Source organism: Mobula birostris, chromosome 4 (assembly GCF_030028105.1).
Source record: "Mobula birostris isolate sMobBir1 chromosome 4, sMobBir1.hap1, whole genome shotgun sequence".
Lineage (NCBI taxonomy): Eukaryota > Metazoa > Chordata > Chondrichthyes > Myliobatiformes > Myliobatidae > Mobula > Mobula birostris.
In genome coordinates, this window is record NC_092373.1 from 33527786 (window position 1) to 33552021 (window position 24236).

The 24236-nt window shown below is 40.2% G+C and overlaps 1 protein-coding gene across 1 annotated transcript in view; it reads right to left on the bottom strand.

Moving 5' to 3' along the window:
• Positions 1-11814: 11814 nt before the first annotated feature.
• LOC140197008 (anosmin-1-like) overlaps positions 11815-24236 on the bottom strand; it is a 155842-nt gene continuing 143420 nt past the window's right edge. Inside the window, exons 13-14 of the mRNA XM_072256940.1 lie at positions 15070-15132; positions 11815-11955 (exon numbers count right to left, since the gene is read on the bottom strand). Of these exons, the coding sequence (XP_072113041.1) occupies positions 11815-11955; positions 15070-15132 (204 nt within the window). The remainder of the gene's footprint in view (positions 11956-15069; positions 15133-24236) is intronic.

Genomic DNA, 24236 nt, shown 5'->3' on the forward strand with positions numbered 1-24236 from the left:
CCCACCGCCCGGCGCGCGCACGCGCGCGCGCGCACGCACGTGTTCAGCATCGCCCCACCCCCAGGCTCGCGGCGCGCCATTCACTCGTCATCGGTCTGAGCAACAGCGCGCGAGGCGGCGCGAAGTGTTGGGTTGTTTCATGTGGAATATGGTCCCTTTGTGGTTTACTTAAGCCTTCGAGAAAAGATCAAGATGAGGGTTGATTGTATATCAGTGGTACAGATCGTTGAGCAAGGCAGATATTATAGTGTCTTGCATATCTATACAGATGTTTCAAAAGATCCAGTGACAGGTCATTCTGTTTTTGTTTATGTTCCAAAGTTTAAGGTAATTATTAAGAAAAGATTATCAGACGAAGCATCAGTATTAACGTTTGAGAAGAACATTGGAATGGATCTTATGTGCTTCTGTGCTCTAATTCGTTCTCGGTTTTGATATCCATTAATAAACAGGTACTTAAAATTATAGGTCAGACATTGGAGAACATCAGCAAGGTCTGGGCTTATGTATCCATTTCTTATGGGTCCCTGTCCATGTTGGGGTTGAAGGAAATTAGCTGGCAGACCTTCGAGCCAAGCAATCAATAAAAATTAAGGATGTAAATGTTGTGGTGCCTTTCCATAACGTGGAGGTGAAATCCATAATTTATAAAAGCATTTGATCACTGTGGCAGCAAAGTTAGAATGAGTAAAAGAAAGAACCCATTTATGTAAAATTCAGAGGATGGTGGGAGCTCAACTGGGAGATGGATATAACAGGTGGGAAGAAGTTATACTTTGGACAACTGGGTTAACTACTTCCTTGTTCAAAACTACTATGCATGATATGGGCATTTGTAGGGAGTGCACTTGTCAAGAAATGGTGAAACATATATTGTGTGAATGCAGATCCTATGAGGTTCGAAGGGAACATCTAATTGCTAAATTGAGATCTTAGGGACAGACACAGTTTAAAGTTGGTTAGATATCACTGCCGCCATAAAGTACAGAAGTGCATATTTGACTTTCTGAGAAGCATTAGACTTTTTTATATTATTTGAGTTGGGATTAAAGTGGGTGTACTTCCTGACTCTGCTCCACACCCCAGCTCAGTAGGTTCCCATAATACACCTTACATTGGTCTGCCAACCACCAGTGAACATTACTGGAAGAAACTGAGGGAGGAGCGGCAGGTCCGCATTTGGTGCACCGAGCAGCAGAGGGCAACCCCTGCAGGAACCCGTGGCGGCAGGAGTCCAGGGCGGGTGGGTGGGATAGTGATGTTAAGTCCTCAAGGCAGCCAGCAATGTTTTAGAGCCAAAGAATTGCACGGCACTTTCTTCTACAATCTCGTTGGCATGCCATATCCATGCTCATCTGTCCTGAAGAAGGGCCTCAGCCAGAAACATAAACCAATTATTTTTTACTTATTAATTGAGAATAGGCTTATCTGGTCCTTCGAGGCATCCCAGTAATCCCCCAATTTAATGTGAGCCTAATCGCGGGACAATTTACAATGGCCAATTAACCTGCCAACCAGTACGTCCTTGGACTGTGGGAAGAAACTGGAGCACCGGGAAGAAACCCATGTGGTCATGGGGAGAACGTACAAACTTCTTACAGGCAGCAGCGGGACACAGGTGTGAGGGGATCCAGGAGTGCCCCTATTAACTGTTTGAAGAGAGACAGAGAAAGACATTAATCATTGATGGTTTGTTTGGAAAGGAGAGAGAGAGACGAAGATTGACAGTTGGACTGACACGGGAGTTAACTTTGGAGTTTTACTTCGAAGATAAAAACTGAGCTGCTTGAAGGTTGCTATGGTGACCAACAGGATATTATTGATGTTACTTCCAAGGACTTGTTGCCTGTTCGCATTCCTTTACAGACAAAGGAAGGAGGGACTCTTTGAATGATAGGTGCTGCACAGCCTGGTGAGATAAATAGGAGGTCAGATGGTACAGACCTCAGACACATGATCTGGACACTGAATGAGCATTGTTGTGCCCGCAGAGAAAGTGGGTTTTGGAGGTTCGATCAGGCGGATTGATCCAATTGCTTGGCCAGTAAAAGTTCAAAGACAGGACTGGTGGAGAATTGTCCATGTGACCGACCTTGGCCTGGGTAGACAGCTCAACCACACCGAAGTATGGTCCCCTTTGTTGTTAAGTCACAGTTGGTAACTTGTGAAGGATTTCGGAGGACAACGAGGAAATCGATGATAGCAGCTCACCTGAAGACTCCTCACTCTCTCTCTCTCTCCATCGCTATTCAACTACATACCATGAACTGAACTGAACTGAACTTTCCTCAACATCGTAAGACTATCTTTTTACCCCTAGACTTAAAGAAGTTTGGTTTTTCATTCATATTTTTCCACACTTACTGATTTACTTACTTATATATGTAATTCTTGCTAACCTGTTTGATTTATCTTCACTTAGTTTACTGTATTGCATAGTTATTAATAAATATTATTAGTTATTAGCAATACTAGACTCCAAAGTGGTTTCTATTTCTGCTGGTTTCTTTATTCCCATCATGGGGTACGTGACACAGGCAAAAAAAAATCTGTAGAATTATAACTATATCAGAATCAATGAAAGACCACCCAACTAGGGCTGCCTGACCTGCTGAGTTCCTCCAGCAATTTGTGTGTGTTGCTCAACTGTACTAATCCCAGAACTTCCCAGTACTTGGTTCCTTATGCCTTTTGCAGTTCAAGTGCTGATCTGGATACGTAATGTACCTGCCTCCATCAACTAACTCAGGCACTGTGTTCCAGATTCCAGTCACAAATCTCCTTTAAAACTCCTGCCATTTATCCTAATCTTTTACGCACTTTTGCAACGGGGAAAGAGTATCCTACCATTTACCCTTTCTATTCTTCATAGTTCTGTATTCAGGCAACCTATGCTGTTTGGGTTAATGAAAGTTTTCCCCTTATAGAATTCACAAATCACCCCAAAACTGAGATAGGGTATATGCTCTCATGAAATTTATAGGTAATAAAGGAAAATAAATTGGCAGACCTGAAAGGGAGAAGATCCAGTGGGCAGTGTAGGGTGAAGCAGGGGCAGCAGGAGCAGAGATGGACAGAGTGAAGGGGCAGCTAATCCAGAAATGCACAACAGTAATGGATGTAAGGTGACTGGAAGCGAATGATAAGCCATCACACCAGGTGTGGTGAAGCACGAGGAGTCTGAGAAGACAGAGCTAAGCGAGAGTGAATTTTGAAGGTGCAGAGGTAGCAGGATGATCCGTTGGGGAAATGGCGAAGTAGTTAAGGATCCGGCAGGTGGTCCTAAAAGGGAGAAGGTTGTTTGAGGCTTGGGCGGACCTGAAAGGGAAACAGCAGGCAGACTTGAAAGAGAGAGACCAGGGTGAAGCTCAAGAAGACCTGAAAGGGTGTTGCCCTATTGGGTTCTGTAGGGTGAACCAGGAGCTATGGGCAAAGAGGGGTCATCTAAGCAAAGAATGCACAATAATAATTGTCATAGACCCCCGGAATGGGACAGAAGACAGTGAAAATATGCAGGTGTTGGAAACCATTTTTTAAAAATAATTTTTTAAATAAGATTTGTATATTTTAAGAAACTCATGTATTTTTCCAGAATATGTGGTGGTTCATCTTCAGGACTCTCACCACCTGGTTCAACAACAGTTTACTACTCCTCAGCCATCAGGCTCTTTAACAAAAGAAGATAGCTGCAGTCATTTAAGGGCTCTGTTGTTTGCCAATTCATACTCGTTATTTATTTATATCTGCATTTGCACAGTTTGTTTACAGTTAACAGTTCCTGATGTTTACAGTTACTGTTAGATAGATTTGCTAAGTATGCCGGCAGATAAAGAATTTCAGGGCTGTGTGTGGTGATGTGTATGTACTCTGATAATAAATTTTACTTTGAACTTTCACTTTGAGAATGAGGTCTAGCAGCTAAACTAACAGTTTATCAACTTAAACAACAGGAATTCTGCAGATGCTGGAAATTCAAGCAACACACATCAAAGTTTCTGGTGAACGCAGCAGGCCAGGCAGCATCTCTAGGAAGAGGTACAGTCGACGTTTCAGGCCGAGAAACCTGAAACATCCTGAAACGTCGACTGTACCTCTTCCTAGAGATGCTGCCTGGCCTGCTGCGTTCACCAGCAACTTTGATGTGAGTTTATCAACTTCAGGTGGACCTGAAAGGGGATCAATAGGCTGGAGTGTTGGCCAGGTGGACCATGTTGCGTGAAGCAGTCGCCATAATGGATAGAGCGAAGGGGAAATTAAGCAGGAAATGTGTAACAGTAACCGGCCACAAGATGAATCAGGGTAAAAAGGGCTTCTCCCCATTTTCCCTCCAACTCTTCTCCTCACAGGAAACAAATCCAATCTTTCCTGGTAGCTATCCAGGTAACATCCTTAACATTAAAAAAATTCAGCAATGGGTACAGGTACTTTGGCCCAGCAAGTCCATTTTGACCACAGTGCCCAACCAGCTAATCCCAATATAGCCCATATCCCTCCAGCTACTTACTTAAATGCTCAACCACTTCTTCTGGCATCTCTTTCCATTAACTCATCACGCTCTGTGTGAAAAAGTTTTTCCCCAGGTTCCTTTTAAATCTTTCCACTCTCACCATAATCCTATGCCCCCTAGTTCTGGACACATAGCCTCCTGTAATTTTAAACACTTCTATGAGGTCAATCCTCATTCTCCTGTGTTCCAAGGAATAAGACCTACTCTGCCCAATCTCTTCATATAACTCAGGCTCTCTAATCCTGGTAACAAGTATATGTGCTATGTGTGACTATATGTACTGTGTTTTGTACCTTGACCTTAGAGGAACGATGTTTTCATTAGTTGTATACATGTGTATGGTTCAATGATAATAAACTTGAACTTAAACTTTGTATGGGACCCCCGTTCATCTGCTGCTATTCATAAGGAGTTAGCATGTTCTCTCTGTCACTATGTGGCTTTCCTCTGGGTGCTTTGGTTTCCTTCCACATTCCAAAGCCGTACGGGTTAGTGGGTTAATTGCACACATGCAATTACTCTTAGCGTGCAGGGATGTGGTAAACTTTGGAGTGAGTTGATGGGAATGTGGGGAAAATGAAGTGGACTTTGTAGGATTTGAGTTGTATGATAGTTGGCATGCATTCAGTGGACTGAAGGGTGTATTTCTGTTCTGCACGTGTCTCTCACTCTGAAGATGATGAACTGAATGACCTTTATTCTGCCATAAATATCTGTACTTCTGATTCCGCAATACAGAAGTCACAATTCCTTAATTATGCCATCTTAAATAACTATAGGTCATTGCTCAGTTGAAAATCCCAACTCCCCTTAGTATTTCCTTTCCTAGCAGGAAGCGGTTTGTTAATTTAATAAATCTGGTGTTTTACTTACTATGGTGAGATTTTGTATTCAAGATCTAACTAACTATTTTTGAAGATTTCAGAATATGTTGTGAATACAGAGGAATCTCCCCACAGCCTGTACCCAGTGAGTTATTGAGTCTGAAAACTTCAACACAGAAATTTCTAATTTTTAGTTTAGTTACAAGATTGAAATCTACATTGCGATATGGAAATAAATTGTAATGCCAAGAAAGGATCCTGATTCCCAGACTGTCTTAATCTTTTTTCAATAGTTATTTGCCACCATTATAATAAATAACTGTTAATATTGCTTTACACTTATCATTTTGAAAATCTGGATACTCCATTAGAACATTCCAAACGTGAGTCAAAGAGTTTTTTTTTGTCAGTATTCTTAGGTAAGTGCGTGGGCACGTGGCCAAGTGGTTAAGGCATTGGACTAGCGACCTGAAGGTCGTGAGTTTGAGCCCCAGCTGAGGCAACGTGTTGTGTCCTTGAGCAAGGCACTTAATTACACATGGCTCTGCGACGACATTGGTGCCAAGCAGTATGGGTCCTAATGCCCTTCCCTTGGACAACATTGGTGTCATGGAGAGGGGAGACTTGCAGCACGGGCAACTGCTGGTCTTCCATACAACCTTGCCCAGGCCTGAGAGTGAAGACTTTCCAGGCGCAGATCCATGGTCTCGCAAGACTAACGGATGCCTCTACTTAGGTAAGTGCATTGTAAACTTAGTCATTCACGTGTTTTAGTTCAGGTGTACTGAATAGTTGATGGAGTAAAACAGGTAAAAATGAGAAAATGATATGTGCAATATCCACGTTCTCCATTCGTGATGCTGCTACAACTTAGTCTTTCTGTTCTGAACCAAGAGGAACGTTCATTTGATTTTTATTATACCTGGGATACGATTTATGCTCCTTATGGCTTTGGTTTTATCTCTGAATCCGTCACTGTCACATAACCAACTTCTCATTGCACTAAAATTTCACATTGCTTTGGATCCTTTTGCACCTGGACTGTTGATTATGTATTTCTCTCTTTTGAGGCTGCCATTGGGGTTGTGGGGTGGGGAGCAGTGTCAACTGGAGGCTGACAGGATTGAACAGAGCACATGGCATGAGGGTGTGGTGAAAGTGGCCTTACTTGCATCAGTTATTTAAGGAAAGCACTTCTGAATTCAAAGTGACGGATGTCCTAACTGCATCCATAAGGAGGCGGTAATTTCCCACAGCTATTACCTGAACTCCAATCAGATGTTTTCCTGGTGATCTTTTCATTTTTTAAACTGCAGCAGACAACGTCAACAGGTTTTCCCAGTTCACTACTTCCTCATTAGAAAGACAAGCAGCTGACATTCTAGGGAAGACCCACTGTACAATTCTTCCCTTGTTCCCCAGTCGGATTTATTTCTGATGTGCATAAGGGACATCCTATCAAGTAGATTCTGGACAACTATTTATTTTAATCTATTTACGGATATATATCTTAATTTCCTTGAAAATTTTATTTAGAAAAGAATGATTTGATTTTGCATATTTCTGGCCAGCCTAATATTTTCTAATAGCTGGATAGAGTTACATGGCGCAAATCTGTAGTTACTTTCTTTGCTGTAGTTTTTAGTCCAACTATTTTGTCGCATAAAGGAATATATTTGTGCCATCTTATCCTCCTTTCTTGGCATTCCTCCTGAGTACTGTACATTTCATTTGTGGTCTTGCTATTCCCACACCTGCCGTCATCCACTTAATAGCACCTCATTTATTCTTCCTCTGGGAAGAGAACTACTGCAAGTGACATAAATTTCAGTCAGTTATTTATTAAAACATTTATTTGCAGAATGCTAAAATGCATGAAATGCATATTAAATGGAAAACAAATATCAGAAACTTGACCACTTTGAGGACCCAATGTCCTTTTCTGTACAATGCATATTACTTACAGACTCTGGAAAAATATATACAAAACAAACAAGGCCATATTTTTCCCCACAAAATATATAAATAATAGTTTGGAAGTAAATCATTTCTAATTAAAATGAAAACACAACGTATATGATCAAGATGTTAAATTTAAATTTTCTTTCTAAATGTACTTCTTTTACGTACTCTTATACATATAATTACAATATTTTGGAGATGGCTTACATAAAACACTACCTCTTTAATTTTTTTCTAACCTTTTGAAGTCTTAATCAAATATTATATCCTTGTATTTTGCTTCTTTCAAAATCAAATATAAGTTCCTTTACTTGACACAGGCTGTGTGCACAATCATCTTCTCTCATGTAAAGTCAGAAAGACATTCTTTACAACTGTGTGTTCTTATCTTGCTTTCCTACCACCCCCTGCACTCCCACTGTCTGAACTTGTTTTCTAGCAAAGCTCTCATTTGTATATGAATCTCTTTTAGATTTGGTGATTCCTTCACCCCCCAAGAACCTTGCTTCTCATAATGCTCTTTTGCAACGAATGCTGATTATTCATCAACCTTGTCCTTAATGACCTATGTTGATTTCAGTTACTCCAACACATGAGCTTATCCTTGGGTGTCTTTTTAGTCTCCTCTGGTGCTACACCCTAGAGATATGCCTGGGTGTAAAATTAAAACCCAAGCTGAACACAGCAAATCTGAATCCATCCTAAGCCGATGGGTCAGAAACAACACACTATAATCAATAGTGACCCAAACCTTGGAACATGGGATGTGCCCAACGAAGAATTTTGCTTCAGACTTGAATAATATTGAACCAGAGCTCCAGTGGCAACAAAATGATTCTTTTTGGTAACTTCAGTGCTAAAGCTGTATAGTACAAACTTCCGTAAACATAGGAATGGCTGGAAAGCCAACTCCAACTCTCACTAAGCTTCTGGAAAATCCATTTGAACACCTGAACATCAATTCCTGACATTCATGATACATTTTTTTTTGACCTTGGTCAAGATAGAACACTTTCCCTATCATGGGAGCCATCTCGTTGCTTGGGGATCCACCAATATTGAAATCCACAAAATACCCCAAACCTGGCACAAACTCAGTCTACTGATCAGCAGTCAATTCCTATCCTCCTGTATGTGTCAGAGAGACTCTAAGGAGAGACCCAGATTGCCCTGCCACCGGTACCTCCAGTCCCACATCTGCAGAGTGATGAAGTTACCACACCTTAGCCCAGTCTGGGTGAAGCTCCACTTCCCAAAGTTTGTTGTGTAGCCAGACTTTTATTGGTATCACCATGGATGGGGATATCTGACTAGCCTTAATGCTTAAAGAGTTCTTTTCTTCCACCCCATCCAATATATAATTTCAATGATGCTAATCTTTTTTTTGTGGAGAATGCCAATTGACAATCAAACACTTCTAGCAGCAACTGACAAGAAAGGTATTTTCTCAAACCCACATATAAGCACATATAGATAGTTCTGGTCATAAGTTACAGACACAAAAAGAACAGCTTTCATTGCTCCACTTTCTACCTCCTAGATACACTGCTTGCCCCATCTTCAGTGCTCCTTTCCATCTTGTCAGTGACATCAACATCTCCCATTCATTTCTGAAAACATTTGAATTTCCACTTGGTTTCAGAGAGGAACTTGAATGGTCTATTCAAAAATCAACAGCTGCTAACACTTGGTAAACTTGGTGATGGGAACCACAGTTTCAGTGCTGAAGCCTCCTCCTGATTGACTGGTCAAATGGTATTTCAGTCAATAACAATTGGAAGGTTACAGCACAAACATTAAGATGTTGAGGATCATAGCCAAGAATTGTGAGCTTTTGTAAAAAAAGTCCGGGCTCATTATCCATGGCTTTGCTTAACTACTGAATATCAATTCCATCACATAGTCCTTAGTGATACAAATTGACAAATTTCCTGATGAGTTGCTAAGTTATTCCTTATCATACAGCTGTGCGGGCCAAGTCATTGGGTATATTTAAAGCAGAGCTTGATAGGTTCTTGATTAGTCGGGGCATCAAAGGTTCTGGGGAGAAGGCAGGGGAATGAGGTTGAGAGGGATAATAAATCACCTTTGATGGAATGGCGCAGCAGACCTGATGGGCTCTTTGGCCTAACTCTGCTCCTATGTCTTATGGGCTATGGTCATTCTCTAAATGTTGTTGCAATGTTCTCACAAACTGAAAGGCCTGTAACAGTCAAGAAAGGAGCAAGGGCACACAAATGTAAATTAAAATCTAGTTTTAATTCCTTTCTGTGAAGCACTTCAGCTTTAAGTGAGAGAAAACGATGATCTCTTCTCCCCCCTCCCCCCAAACACTCCTGTAATCACCTTTCCCATATTACTGGCAAAAATATTTTGCCTTCTTCATAAGTTATAGCCATCAAAATCATAGGTAATTCTTTTCTGTTTGTACTTGACTGAGAATATGCCAAATAAGTTCTATCATAGATAATTAAGTATGTACAGATCATTGGGATTTTAGTTCCATTGTGGTACGGGGTTTTCTTTTGTGTAAGTTCTAACTAGTCAAGTGTAATGTTGAATTAATATCCTAGAACTTATATTAAATTTGGGAAAGAAACTGTAATTCGATCCCTACCCCACAAACTCAATTTGCTCAATTTGATTTAATGTGGGAGGGAGCGTCTGGGTCAACGTAAAAACTAGATTCCTTACAGATCTTAAAGTTAAAGTGGAAAAATTATTAAAACATTTCTGTTTTAAAGAACAGAATTCATTACTTCCTCTGTTATTTTTTTCATTATTTGTAAAAATACCACATATTTTTCTTCAACCACGGTCATCTTTCTTTGGCTTTGATGTTAATTATAACTGGAGTGGCTATTTCATAGTGTATGTTTTCATAACTCACAAATGCTTCACATAAGGTTGTAATTAGTTGCATTCTGCTTGAGCTGACTGAGATTCTTTTCAAATGTCAAAGGAAATATCTGGCATGTAACTTCCCTGTACTCAAAATATTATTAAATACTGAGGGATTGTCACAACTTTATTTTCTTCATCAATAGTAATCTCTGAGTCTTAGTGCTGAATACTTGTTCCTGGAAAATATATATTGTAGAATTAGTGGAAAATCACCAAATGAAAATTTTCAATAAACATCGTAGCTCATGAAATGGTGAAACGGAGAGCTCAGGATTGAGTGCTATGAACAAGAACAGCTTTGTTTGGAATCCAAATCCTCAGTTATTCCATTCTCTTTGAGTGTTTCTTGACACCAGATACGAATGCACCTGAAGTTTACGAAAAGAAAATTAGCACATATTTAGGGTGAGAGAAGATGCAGTTGGGAAAGTTAAATCAGTGTAGTAGTTATATTATTAATTGTGGGGCACAAGGGACTTTAATAGAATAGGGGGACCTAGGAATACAAGTGCATAGTTCATTGAAAGTGGTGTCACAAGTAGACAGGGCACACTGATCATCAGCCAGGGCATTGAGTAAAGTATTTGAACATTATGTTGCAATTGCATGAGCTGTTAGTGAGGATACACTTGGACTACTATGTATAGTTTGGTCACCCTGTCCTAGGAAAGATAGGGTTAAACTGGAAAGAGTTCCAAAAAGATTTGAGGATGTTGCCAGGACGTACATTTCCATGGGGGCGGGGGGCGGGGTGGTATAGGCAGATACATTCGGGGCATTTAAGAAACTTTTAGAGAGGCTCATGGACGAAAGAAAAATGGAGGGTTACAGGCAGTGCAGGAGGGGAAGGCTAGATTGATTTTGGAGTAGGTTAAAAGATCGTCACAACATCATGTGTTGAAGGGCCCGTACTGTTTTAGTTTCTATTCCTTAGAGCATAGGAGAACAGGAAATGACCTTATAGTGGTTCAGAAAATCATGAGGGGTGTAGGTAAGGAGATGGCAGCAGGATTTTTCCCCCAGGGAATCCAAAACTAGGGGGGATAGGTTTAAGGTGAGATGGGAAACATTTAAGAGGGACCTGAGAGGCAACTTTTTCACATAGAGGATGTTAAGTGTTTGAAATGAACTGCCAGAGGAAGTGGTTGAAGCACATATAATAGTATAATTTAAGAAATACTTGGATAGGGATATGCAGGGCCTTAGAGGGATATGGGGTGAGCACAGGAAATTGTGACTAGATAGGTGGACACCATGCTTGGTATGGTCTTGTTGGGCTGAACAGCATGCATCATAGTGTACTGCTTAATGACAACATATCAAAGTACTTTATTAAATTACGACAATAAGACAGAACACATATAAATTGCCCAAAATAAAATACATGACATTGTCAAATCTGTCACATCTTTATGATCGAACTAAAAATGTCTCTGTTATTGAAGTAGTATTCAATTTATGCACTATTATCAGACTGTGCTGAGAATAGAGTGCAACAGACAGTGTGTGTCTGTGACGCAAACAGTAACCTTGTCTCAACAATTGTTATTTTCAGCTTGATGTGCACAAATAATTTGATTCACAGCAATTAGACAAAATACAAGATATGACCAACCTTTATAAGGCTATGCTGTAAACTTGTGGTGTTTGAAAACTTTTAACAGTTGCTGGGCCTTTCCCTGTTGTAGTCAGGATTCGAACCTGAATCCAATATGTCGTTGAAGGCTGAAGACTGGGGATTGTTACAAACGGTTGATCCTGTAAACAACAGAAGAACTGCAATTTATAATCTAACCAAGTTCTCAAAAGCATTTTAATATGGAATGCTGGTAAACTGATTAAATTTCCAATGGTCCCCAAACACATTAAAGTAGCTTTGATACAAATCTCCAGCAGCAGAGGTCACTCTCAGAACACAAAGAAATAAAAGTGCAGATAGGAGTAAGGGAAATTAATTAATAAAATTAGTAAATCAGCTCTGACCCTCTATTGCCATTTACATTTGAGTGGCTTAATGATTCTGGACAGAATTTATAGTAGAATGAACCAAAAATACTGACCAAAGGCAAGAGTCATCAGGACAGTACCAGCATATATCAGTCAAATTATGCTGGTGCTCTTTGCAACTATAAAGGTGCATATCAGCTTTAAAAACCAGTAAGTATATGTAGATTAAGGCCTTTGATTTTACCCATAAAGAAAATGTTGAACATAACCTGAATTATCAAGGATTATGCTTTTGTTATAGTAGGAATACAATCTGTATATGTTGTAGTCAGAGAGGAATGATCGTTAAAGTTTCCAGGGATTGAAGTCTGTTATTGGATTTTGCAAAAACAATTAAAAATTAATCTTATTTTTAACATGGAGAGAATGTTTCCTATAGTGGGGGAGTCTAGGACCAGAGGGCACAGCCTCAAGCTACAAGGATGTCTCTGTAGAACAGAGGTGAGGAGGAATTTCTTTAGCCAGAGGGTAGTGAATCTATGGAATTCATTGCTACAAACAGCTATGGAGGCCAAATCATTAGGTATATTTAAAGTGGAATTTAAAAGGTTCTTGATTTGTAAGGGTGGCAAAAGTTACAGGGAGAAGGCAGGAGAATGGGATGGAGAGAGTTTAAATTAGCCCTGATGGAATGGTGGAGAGGAGTCAATGTGCCAAATGGCCTAATTCTGCTCATATTACTTAGGTCTTACTGTGTAGCTTATGTTGTTGTGTCTGTTCTCTTTCAAAGATCTGTCCATTAAAAGATGCAACATCTTTGCTTAAACTATTTCCTGTGGTACAGAATTTATGCTCTGTCGTCCTCATGCCTAAAATATTTTCCTAATTTCTCTCCCCCATCTCTTGCAGAGTTTTAAAAATGTTGACTACTCATACAAAGTACAAAGTAAATTTATTATCAAAATACACATACAACACTGTATACAACCCTGAGAGTCATTTTCTTGCAGACATACACAGTAAATCCAAGAAACATAATAGAATCAATGAAAGACCGCACCCAACAGGATGGACAACCAATGCGCAAAGAACGACAAACTGTGCAAATATGAAAGAGGAAAAAAAATAAACTAATAAGTATCAAGAACTTGAGAGGAAGAGTCCTTGGAAGTGAGTCCATAGGTTGAGAGGTGAGTGAAAATGAATGAATTTACAGAAGTCCTTCTGATTAAAAATCCTGATGGTTGAGTAGCAACTGTTCCTGAACCTGGTGGTGTGGGTCCTCACATTCCTGATTTCTTCTTCCTGATGGCAGCAGTGAAAACACAGCATGGCCTGTGTGGTGGGGATCCAGCAACAGTGCTTCATGTAGCTCAGCTTAATGGTGGCAATGGCTTTACCTATGATGGACTGGGCTGTATCCACTACTTCTAGGATTTTCCATCCAAGGGCATTGGTATTTCCATACCAGGCCATAATACAACCAGTCAATATATTCTCCACCAAACATCTATAGAAGTTTGTGATGTCCTGCTGAATCTTTGCAAACTTGAAAGGAAGTAGAGGTGTTGCCATGCTTTCTTTGTAATTGGACTTACTTGTTGGGCCCAGGATAGATCCTCTGAAATGATAACACAGAGGAACTGAAAGTTGCTGACCCTCTCCACCTCTGATCCCTTGATGTGGACTAGCTCATGGACCTCTGGTTTCCCCCTCCTGGTCAATAATCAGCTCTTTGGCCTTGGCGACATTGAGTAAGAGGTTGTTGTGGCACCATTCAGCCAGATTTTCAATCTCCCTCTTGTATGCTGATTTATTACCACCTTTGATTTGGCCAATGACAATGGTGTCATCTGAAAACATAAGATATGGCATTGGAGCTATGCTTAGCCTCATAGTCATAAGTATAAAGTGAGTAGAACAAGGGGCTAAGCACACAGCCCTGTGGTGCACCTGTGCTGATGGAGATTGTGGTGGAGATGATGTTACCAATCCAAACTGACTGGGTTTTAGAGCATCCAATTGCACAAGGAGGTATTAAGACCAAGGTCTTGGGGCTTATTGATTAGTTTTGAGGGGATGATATTGTTTAATGCTGAGCTGTAGTCAACAAAGAGCATGCTGATGCATACACCTTTGCTGTCCAGATGTTCCACGGTTGAGTGAAGAGCCAATGAAATGGCATCTGCTGTGGACCTGTTGTAGAAGAATAAAGGATTATTTGTCTGATAGCACCAGAGTTGGTAGTACTTTTCCATTATAACCCTTAAAGTTATGAAAATATGAAACTTCCGTATTCTTCTGGTGTTGCTAAAATTTTGCATGTTGTCAGCCATAAAATCAGTCCAGACTAGCCAGTTGAAGGGTCAGCAAAAGGGTTAATGAAGTTTCATTTTTCTATTTGAACTTGGTAACCTAAATGACCTTTGTAACCCAATGTCCTAACCTTAGACTTACAGCAAACAGTCTTTTGTAATCAGGATGTAACAGTACAGATAAAGGAAATGTAATATTCATATGACTTAGTTACTCTCTGTTCTATGATTAAAATGCCTTTGCTATGGATGTACCTATTTGGTTGTATGGGTTTTTTGTGTGGTTAAGACTAAAATTATGAACATCTTGTTTCTGTACTGTATAAAAGAAAGAGCTTTCCACTGCTTATTTGGAGTCCAGGACACCCTGATTGTGAGGCAGACTCCCTGTGATATATCTCGTGAATAAAGTGAGTTTGATCCTAGGCTGCATTTATTTGTCTGATCAAGATAGTTAGCTTCGCTTACACCTGTTGTGCTGGGAGGAAAACTGGAGCAGATCCAAGTCACTTCTCAGGCAGGGGTTGATATGTTTCATCACCAACCCCTCAAAGCACTTCATCACAGTGGATGTAAGTATTGCTGGAGGATAGTCATTGTAGCAGGTTACCTTGTTCTTATTAGGCACTGGTATAACTGAAGCCTGCTTGAAGGAGGTGGGTATCTTAGACAACTGAAATGAGAGGTTAAAGATATCAGTGAACAATCCAGTCAGTTGATCACCACAGGTCCTTAGTATTCAGCTAGGTACCCATCTGGGCCGGATGCTTTCTGTGGGTTCACCATCCTGAAGGATGCTCTTATGTCAGCCTTAGAGACTGAAATCACAGGGCCTTTGGGGGCTGTGGGAATTTGTGAAGGTTCTTCCATGTTTTGATGGTCAAAGCAAGCATAGAAGGCATTGAGCTCACCTGGATGCAAAGTCTTGTCACCTATGCTGTTTGGTTTTACTTTGTTAAAGGTAATAGCATTCAAGCCCAGTCATTGTCATCAAGCATCCCGCAGTGACTTTCCGAAGGTCGTACCTGGACTTGTTGTTGCCAGTCCTGAATGCTTCTGATCTGGCCCTCAGCAGATTGCTGATCTCATGGTTCGCCCAGGGCTTATGGTTGGGAAGGACTCTGAATGATTTTGTGGGGCATACTAGTCTATGGCTGCTTTAATAAAGTCTGTGACATCCATGGTGTATTCTTTCAGATCCTCTGATGAGTGCTTGAGCACAGCTCATCTGCCTTCTGCAACCACTTCTTTGTTGTTCTCATCTCTTTAGCCTGTGCCTGTGTTCAGGTACGAGAAGGAAAGTCAAGTGATCAGGTTTCCCAAAATGCAGTCTAGATGTAAAATGGTAGGCATTCCGAATTGTAGTATAGCAGTGGGCGACTGTGTTGGGACCCCTAGTGCTGCAGGTTATATGCTAATGATAATTGGGCAGAGATTTCTTCAAGTAAGCTTGACTGATGTCCCTGACTATGGCTTGAAATGCTTCAGGGTAAGCTGTTTCTCATTTGGTGATGGCAGCATTCAGTATCTTGAGTGCCTGGTTAACATCTGCCTTTGGTGGTAAATTGCTGTCAGGGTCAAGAAGAATTCATCACTGATTTGCTACGTACAGGAAGTAGTCTTTCCTTAATCACTACCAAAACTATAATCATTTTTAAAACAACTGGGAATTCTCCATGGAAAAAAAAATCAATCACTTTAAATCTTCCCGTCACATCCTGACTTTATCCTGATAAATCTGCTAGAAATATTATCTGTTGGTTTCAAATTTTAATAAATGAGATAAACATATCAAAAGAGCCACAAAAATATAATATAGGAAAGAAAGACCACGGTGGATATCACTGAAGTGAAGATGATTTATATTTATAAACTTTGCAAGCAGAAACTGAACCTAAATTTGCTATTAAATGTGTTCAGAGGATGAATTTATTGATGACATCTTATTCCCAGTTTCCAGTCAGACACCCAACTGTCTGTCTGACTGGGATCTGTCTGCGTCATAGTATTCAGGGCAGCTCCATGAAACACAGATGAACCTGCTGTTGAATCCAGCAAACTCAGAGTATTTAATCTGTTTATTCTTGGTTTTACAATCGCTCTTAAAAGAATGTCAGAAACCAATCAAAATTAAGCAGTATTCTCTAATTTTGACCTTAGACCCAAGAATTTTCCTTGACTAAATTTTAGGCTGGCAATTTTGAGTGTATGTTCTTCTAGACCCAATTGGTACCCGTTTTGGAAGTAAAATTACTTCTGGTTCCTTTAAATAAGATCACTATCAAGAGAGCACTTATATCTCTTTAAAGATGTTTAATATTTACCAGCATCTATAAAAAAAAAGCAAACTTTCACCATAGGAGAAATAGAAGTTGAAGGTTTTTCACCCTTTCCCATAATTCCCATGAGCACAGCATCATACTGCTAACTTACTGGAGACAGTATTTGATATTGGGAGATGGCCTTCTCTGGTGTGACAAATGGTCTGTTAGCAGTAGATATTTCTGACCAATTCATTTGGTACCCAGTGATTAGCTGATGATGTTGGCTTGGTGAAACCTGCCAGTGAATCTCTCCACTGACTGTGCCATTTTTGACAACAAAAGTAGCAGTTATTTTTTCAACTTTTAATGTAACCTTTCCAGAAGTTTTAATGGATGTCTGGCGAAGACCTGAAATCCAAAACAAATGAGTGTTAGCATCTTTCACTGACATGTTCATATCTTAACACACAAATATACATTCACATGTATTTTCTCTTATCCTGAGGTTCAATTCGGAGTTATTTAAATAATCTGCAATATAAACCAAAACTCTTGCTGCTATGCATTTAAGTGTTTCAATCTTCGTTCTTAAAAAATTGAAAGAAATTAGAAAAACAAAAAAAAATGAAGCTAATTAGAACCACACGTATTGTCTGCTGCAAGGAATAAACACCCTCTATAGAATCTACATTCAGACAAAACCATACTTTGTTCCCTTTTCTTGCATTTATTTATTTAGTGTATGTGAACTCATGCATCTAATTCCAACATCGCCGAATACTATCATCAATAGCATGCAAAAGATAATTTAGATAATGCCCATTAATCAGCATCACGAGACATTGGTTTGTCTTCTAGATTTGAAGCTTAAAGTTTGAAAATGGCTCAAAAGTATGTGGCTACCAAAAACGGTGATGTATTGTAAGCCATATGAATTATCAGAAAAAAACAGTGATCCATCTAGTAGAATAAATGAGAGAAATCTTAGATCACATTCATGTAGTTAATAGTGATGCCCTTCAATGTTGGACAGAGACACTGAATAAAACTCTGCTGCATTACTGATTGAAACATAAAATATTTATGAAGGACAGAACATGGATTTAACATGGATAGAATAATTTTCTGTGGTGAAGAGCAGCTGCTGTGCTGCACTGGTGTTTGTGATAATCTGCTTACCCTGAATGATTTATACTGCTTGACATCTTCTTGCCAGCCACCAACCCGAAACTTGGACAAATGGCTGCATCTATTTGAAACAGCAAGACTGCACAGATTTAAGTCTAAACTCAAGATCCTTTTTATAGATTGCATTCTTCCACTCTCTAACTTTGCTAGAGAGTAGCATTTGAGTAATATTGTAAATATATTGTTTGATTAAGCGTTCTTGTTTATTTAAATAATTCATTACAGGTTATATATAAACATAAGTGAATTGTATACATCATCACGTTACCATGTCATATGTGTGCAGCTCACTTTAGACTCACAATGAGTAGTGGAGGACTATTTAGAACTGAATCTATTGTTGATTGCAGAATACTTTAGTGGAATCAAAAGGAAGGGGAATCCATTTCAGTTTACAAGACAAGATTGAAGAGATTGTCCAAGCATAGTCAGTTTGGGATTAATGATGCATTGAGAGATTGTTTAGTTTGTGGAATCTTACAAGAAAGCACGCAAAAATGGCCCCAAGCTGAAGCACAATTTACATTTTAAAGAACAGTTGAAATTGCTGTATCAATGGAAACAGCAGACAAAAATGCATTTGAGTTGCAGTAAGCAATGAAAGTGAGTGTGAATAAAATTGCATTGTCTGAACAGAAACCAGATTGGCTGAACAAATTCTGTTACAATTGCAGCATTTCAAAGATACAGAACTGAAGCCTGCGGATAGCCAAGTAAGAACTTATATGAGAGAAAAGCTAATTCCTTTGGGAATGACATTCATAACAGTGAAATACTGCAAAAACAGGAGGGCCAGCATTTTGGGGGTGTGATTGCCTGAGACAATAACAACTTCTTTGGAAATCCATCTACCATTTGCATGCCACATCCCTGCAATAAAGCCAACTGAAAGTGAATTAAGAAAGGTATTGGTTCCTGGCCCTGTGACTCAGAAGGGTAGGGAAAGGAAGAAGGCAGCCGTAATAGGGGACTCTATAGTTAGGGGGTTAGACAGGAGATTTTGTGGATGCAGGAAAGAAACACGGATGGTAGTTTGCCTCCCAGGTGCCAGGGTCCAGGATGTTTCTGATTGTGTCCACGATATCCTGAAGTGGGAAGATGAACAGCCAGAGGTCGTGGTACATATTGGTAACAACAACGTAGATAGGAAAAGGGAGGAGGTCCTGAAAACATACTATAAGGAGTTAGGAAGAAAGTTGAGAAGCAGGACCTCAAAGGTAATAATCTCAGGATTACTGCCTCAGCCATGCAACAGTGAGTATAGGAATAGAGTGAGGTGGAGGATAAATGCATGGCTGAGGGATTGGGGCAGGGGACAGGGATTCATACTTCTTGATCATTGGGACCTCTTTTGTAACAGGGGTGACCTGTACAAAAAGGAAGGGTTGCACTTGAATCTGAGGGGGACTAATATCCTGGCAGGGAGGTTTGCTAAGACCTTTGGGGAGAGTTTAAACTAGAATTGCTGAGGGGTGGGAACTGAACTGAAGAGACGGAGGAAGGGGGCGGTTGGCTCATAAATAGTGAAAACTTGTAGAGACAGTGTGAGAGGGGGGATAGGCTCAGTGATGGTTCGAGATGTGTCTATTTTAATGCAAGGACTATTATGAACAAAGTGGATGAGCTTAGAATGTGGATCAGTAGTTGGTGCTATGATGTTGTGGCCATTACAAAGACTTGGATGGCTCATAGGCAGGAATGGTTACGTAGAGTGCCAGGCTTTAGATGTTTCAGAAAGGCAGGGAGGGAGGCAAAAGAGGTGGGAGTGTGGCACTGCTGATCAGAGATAGTGTCACAGCTGCAGAAAAGGAGGAAGTCATGGAGGGATTGTCTACTGAGTCTCTGTGGGTGGAAGTTAGAAACAGGAAGGGGTCAATAAATCTGCTGGGTGTTTTTCATAGACCTCCCAATAGTAACAGGGACATCGAGGAGCAGATAGAGAGATTCTGGAAAGGTGTAATAATAACAGGGTTGTCGTGGTGGGAGATTTTAATTTCCCAAATATTGATTGGTATTTCCCTAGAGCAAGAGGTTTAGATGGGGTGGAGTTTGTAAGGTGTGTTCAGGGAAGTTTCCTGACACAATATGTCCATAAGCCTTCAAGAGGAGAAACTGTACTTGATCTGGTATTGGGAAATGAACCTGGTCAGGTGTCAGGTCCCTCAGTGGGAGAGCATTTTGGAGATAGTGATCACAATTCTACCTCCTTTACCATAGGATTGGAGAGGGATAGGGACAGACAAGTTAAGAAAGCGTTTAATTGGAGTAAAGGGAAATATGAAGCTATCAGGCAGGAACCTGGAATTGTAAATTGGGAACATATGTTCTCTCAGGGAAATGTACAGCAGAAATGTGTCAAATATTCAGGGAATATTTGCGTGGTGTTCTGCATAGGTACATTCCAATGAGACAGGGAAAGGATGGTAGGATACAGGAACCGTGGTGTACAAAGGCTGTTGAAAATCTAGTCAAGAAGAAAAGAAAAGCTTACGAAAGGTTCAAAAAAACCTGGTAATGATAGAGATGTAGAAGATTATAAGGCTAGCAGGAAGGAGTTTAAGAATGAAATTAGGAGAGCCAGAAGGGGCCACGAGAAGGCCTTGGCGAGCAGGATTAAAGAAAACCCCAAGGCATTCTACAAGTATGTGAAGAGCAAGAGGATAAGATGTGAGAGAACAGGACCAATCAAGTGTGACAGTGGAAAAGTGTGTATGGAACTGGAGGAGATAGCAGAGGTACTTAATGAATACTTTGATTCAGTATTCACTACGGAAAGGATCTTGGCAACTGTAGGGACGACTTACAGCAGAGTGAAAAGCTTGAGCATACAGACATTAAGAAAAAAAAGAAAATGGCAGAATATAGTATTTATGGTAAGAATCTTGGCAGTGTGGAGGATTAGAGGCATCTGAGTTCATCAGATACTCAAAGGTGCCGCGCAGGTTGACTCTGTGGTTAAGGAGGCATACAGTGCATTGGCATTCATCAACCATGGGATTGAGTTTAACAGCCAAGAGGTAATGTTGCAGCTATATAGGACTCTGGTCAGACCCCGCTTGGAGTACTGTGCTTGGTTCTGGTCACCTCACTACAGAAAGGATGTGGAAACTATAGAAAAGGTGCAGAGGAGATTTACAAGGATGTTGCCTGGATTGGGGAGCATGCCTTATGAGAATAGGTTGAGTGAACTTGGCCTTTTCTCCTTGGAATGGCGGAGAGGTGACCTGATAGAGGTGTATATGATGATGAGAGGCATTGTCTGGTGGCCCAAGAAAGATCAGCAGATTGAGCAGCTTGCCATGCACTGTTCAGGAGGCCAGCATGTTCAGAAGCACTGCCTCTCCATTCCTGTGAAGGCCTACATTGCTGTGGCAGAGGATCTATGGGTTTTGCTGGACCACTCATGGCACAAAATTCTTGGTAGTAGTGAATGCATCTACAAAGTGGTGAGAAGTATTCCCAATCGGCTCCACTATAGCCTTGCACACTGTTGATGTGATGAGAAGGTTTTTCATGAAGACTGGTGTTCCAGAACACTTAGGACAATAGACCAAAGTTTGTGGTGGAACAGCTTCCATAATTCCTGAAAATGAATTGAATAAGACATATTACATCTGCACCATACCATCCAACTACAAATGGCTTGGAAAGGTTTGTCCAGAGTCCAAAGAACACACTGTAAGCACCGCCAGTAGAAGCTTGCCAATTTCCTTCTTCAATATCAAAATGCAGCACACTCCATAACCGACAACTCACCAGCTAATTCTGTTCCTGGGTCATCCCTTATTGTCCATTTATTAATTAATTATGGTTTACATGTAAAAATAAGTGAATTGCATACATCATGACACTACTATGTCATACGTGCATACCTCATTTAGAGTAAAATATGATGTTACATAGAAACATAGAAAATAGGTGCAGGAGTAGGCCATTCGGCCCTTCGAGCCTGCACCGCCATTCAGTATGATCATGGCTGATCATCCAACTCAGAACCCTGTACCAGCCTTCCCTCCATACCCCCTGATCCCTTTAGCCACAAGGGCCATATGTTAGTTGATTCATATTCCCGGCTCTCTTGTTTTCCTTTTAACTAGTCTTATATTTTGGAGTTACAAAACATAACAGTTAGTGATGTGATTTTTGGGTATGGTGACATGGTGATTGTTACAGAACTAGTAGACAGGGTTCTAGACTGTTAGTCCCGAGGCATAAATTCAAACTCCTTTGTGGAAGCTGAGGTATTTAAAATCAAGTAATGAAGTGAACCTGAAATTAATCACGCTGTTTCAGTAACGTTGAAATTAGTGGAATTCGTGTTAGCTGCCTTAGCTCCCACTGAAGCATAGACCTCCCGCCTCCATCATCCTCTAAAGTTGGTATGGTTGGAGTTCATCAATGTTTCTATAGTCTATTGTATCCACTGTACAGGGGATTGGCCTGTATAGCTTCACTAGAACCCCGTTGGCTAGCCTTACCCATTTCCGCCTCTCATGATGGGGATGTAGGGTTGGACTTCTGAAAGTTAAATGCATCTAGTTTTTTAATATTCTTCAACAGTGTTCACAATGAATAAATAAAAATAATATGCGTGCAGTTTAAAAAAATACACCTTTTTCCAATTTACCATTTTTACATCTTGTAACAAGTTTGAATCGGGAGAGGAGCAGTACACCAAGTTGAATTAGTGAACATCAGGATGTTGACTATATTTCTGATGATGTTAACTTTAACTAGTTGTTAGATTTGTATGGTGGTTTCTATCAGAATTAGTTAAACTGGGAAAGAGTATGTTACATTGAATAAAGAACAGTACAGCACAGTAATAGGCTCCTCAGCCCATAGTGTCTGTGCTGACTGTGCTAATTTTAAATAATTCCCTTCTGCTTGCACATTCTCCATGTCTCTGGATTCCCGGTTAATGTGCCTCACTGCCTTTTAAAAATTACTACTGATTCTGCCTCTACCAGTCCCCCTACATGATACTTTCCAGAGATCTCATCAAACGTTTCCCCCTCACCTCAAATCTATGCCCTTTAGTATTTAATATTTCCACCAGAAAGATTCTTGGCTATCAACACCTCTCCTAATCTGAATTGAATTGAATTTACTTTATAACTTACATCCTTTACATACACGAGGAGTAAAAATCTCTACGTTACATCTCTATCTAAGTGTGCAACTTATAGTAATTGAAATACTTCTATCAGGTCACCACTCAGCCCATGATGCTCCAGAGAAAACAATGTCAGTTTATCTAACCTCCCCTTTTCACTAATATAAGCTGCATCCTGGTGAACCTCTTCTCCACCCTCTCTAACGTCTCCACATCCTCCCTGCAAGGTGCTGACCAGAACTACATATTAAATTCCAAATCTGGTCTAACCAAAGTTTTATTCATCTACAACATGACCAGCCCGAACAATGAAGGCAACAGGCCTCCTTTTTCATCATATGCACCTGTGAGGGAGCTACGGATTTGCACCTCAAGATCCCATTGCATATCAATACTCCTGGAGGCCATGCCATTTACTGTGTATTTCTCTCTCACGTTTGGCTCTACAGAGTGCAACACCTCACAGTTACCTGGATTAAACTCTATTCACCATTTCAAACATGAGAAAATCTGCAGACAGTGGAAACCCAAAGCAACACACAAAGTGCTGAACTCAAGAGGCCAGGTGGCATCTTTGAAAAAGAGTAAACAGTCGATGTTTAGGGCCAAGACCCTTCATTAGGTTTGCAAAGAAATAACAACCTTCCTCACTATCCAAAACTCTCCAGTTTTTGTCATCTGTAAACTTATTAATTGTCCTACCTTCATTGTTGTGTACACATAAATGCTATCACAAACAACAGTGATCTCAGCACCGATTTTTGTGCACACCTTTGATCACAGTCATCAAATCAGTACACCACCATTATTATGTCTTTTGTGTCTTAATCTTATGAATTAGCCTATACATCATTCATCTTTGCCAACGCTTCAGAAAACTCAAACAATTTTGTAAGACATAACCTCCTCAACACAAAACCATGCAGACTTTCTCTAATAAACTTATGATTTTCCAGATCCTCTTCCCAAGAATTTCTCCAATAACTTCCTCACCATAATAAGGTTCACCAGCCTATAATCTCCTAGTTTGTCACTACTGTCCTTCATAATCAGAACAAAAATAACTTAAAAAAAAATATTTTTGGTACTTTTATTAGACAATGAAAACTGACATGACGAAATTAATGGTTGGACTTAGCCACACGTTCCAGCTCATCCTGCTTCTTAATGACACACGAGTTCGAAGAGCCCTTAGCAGCATTGATGAGT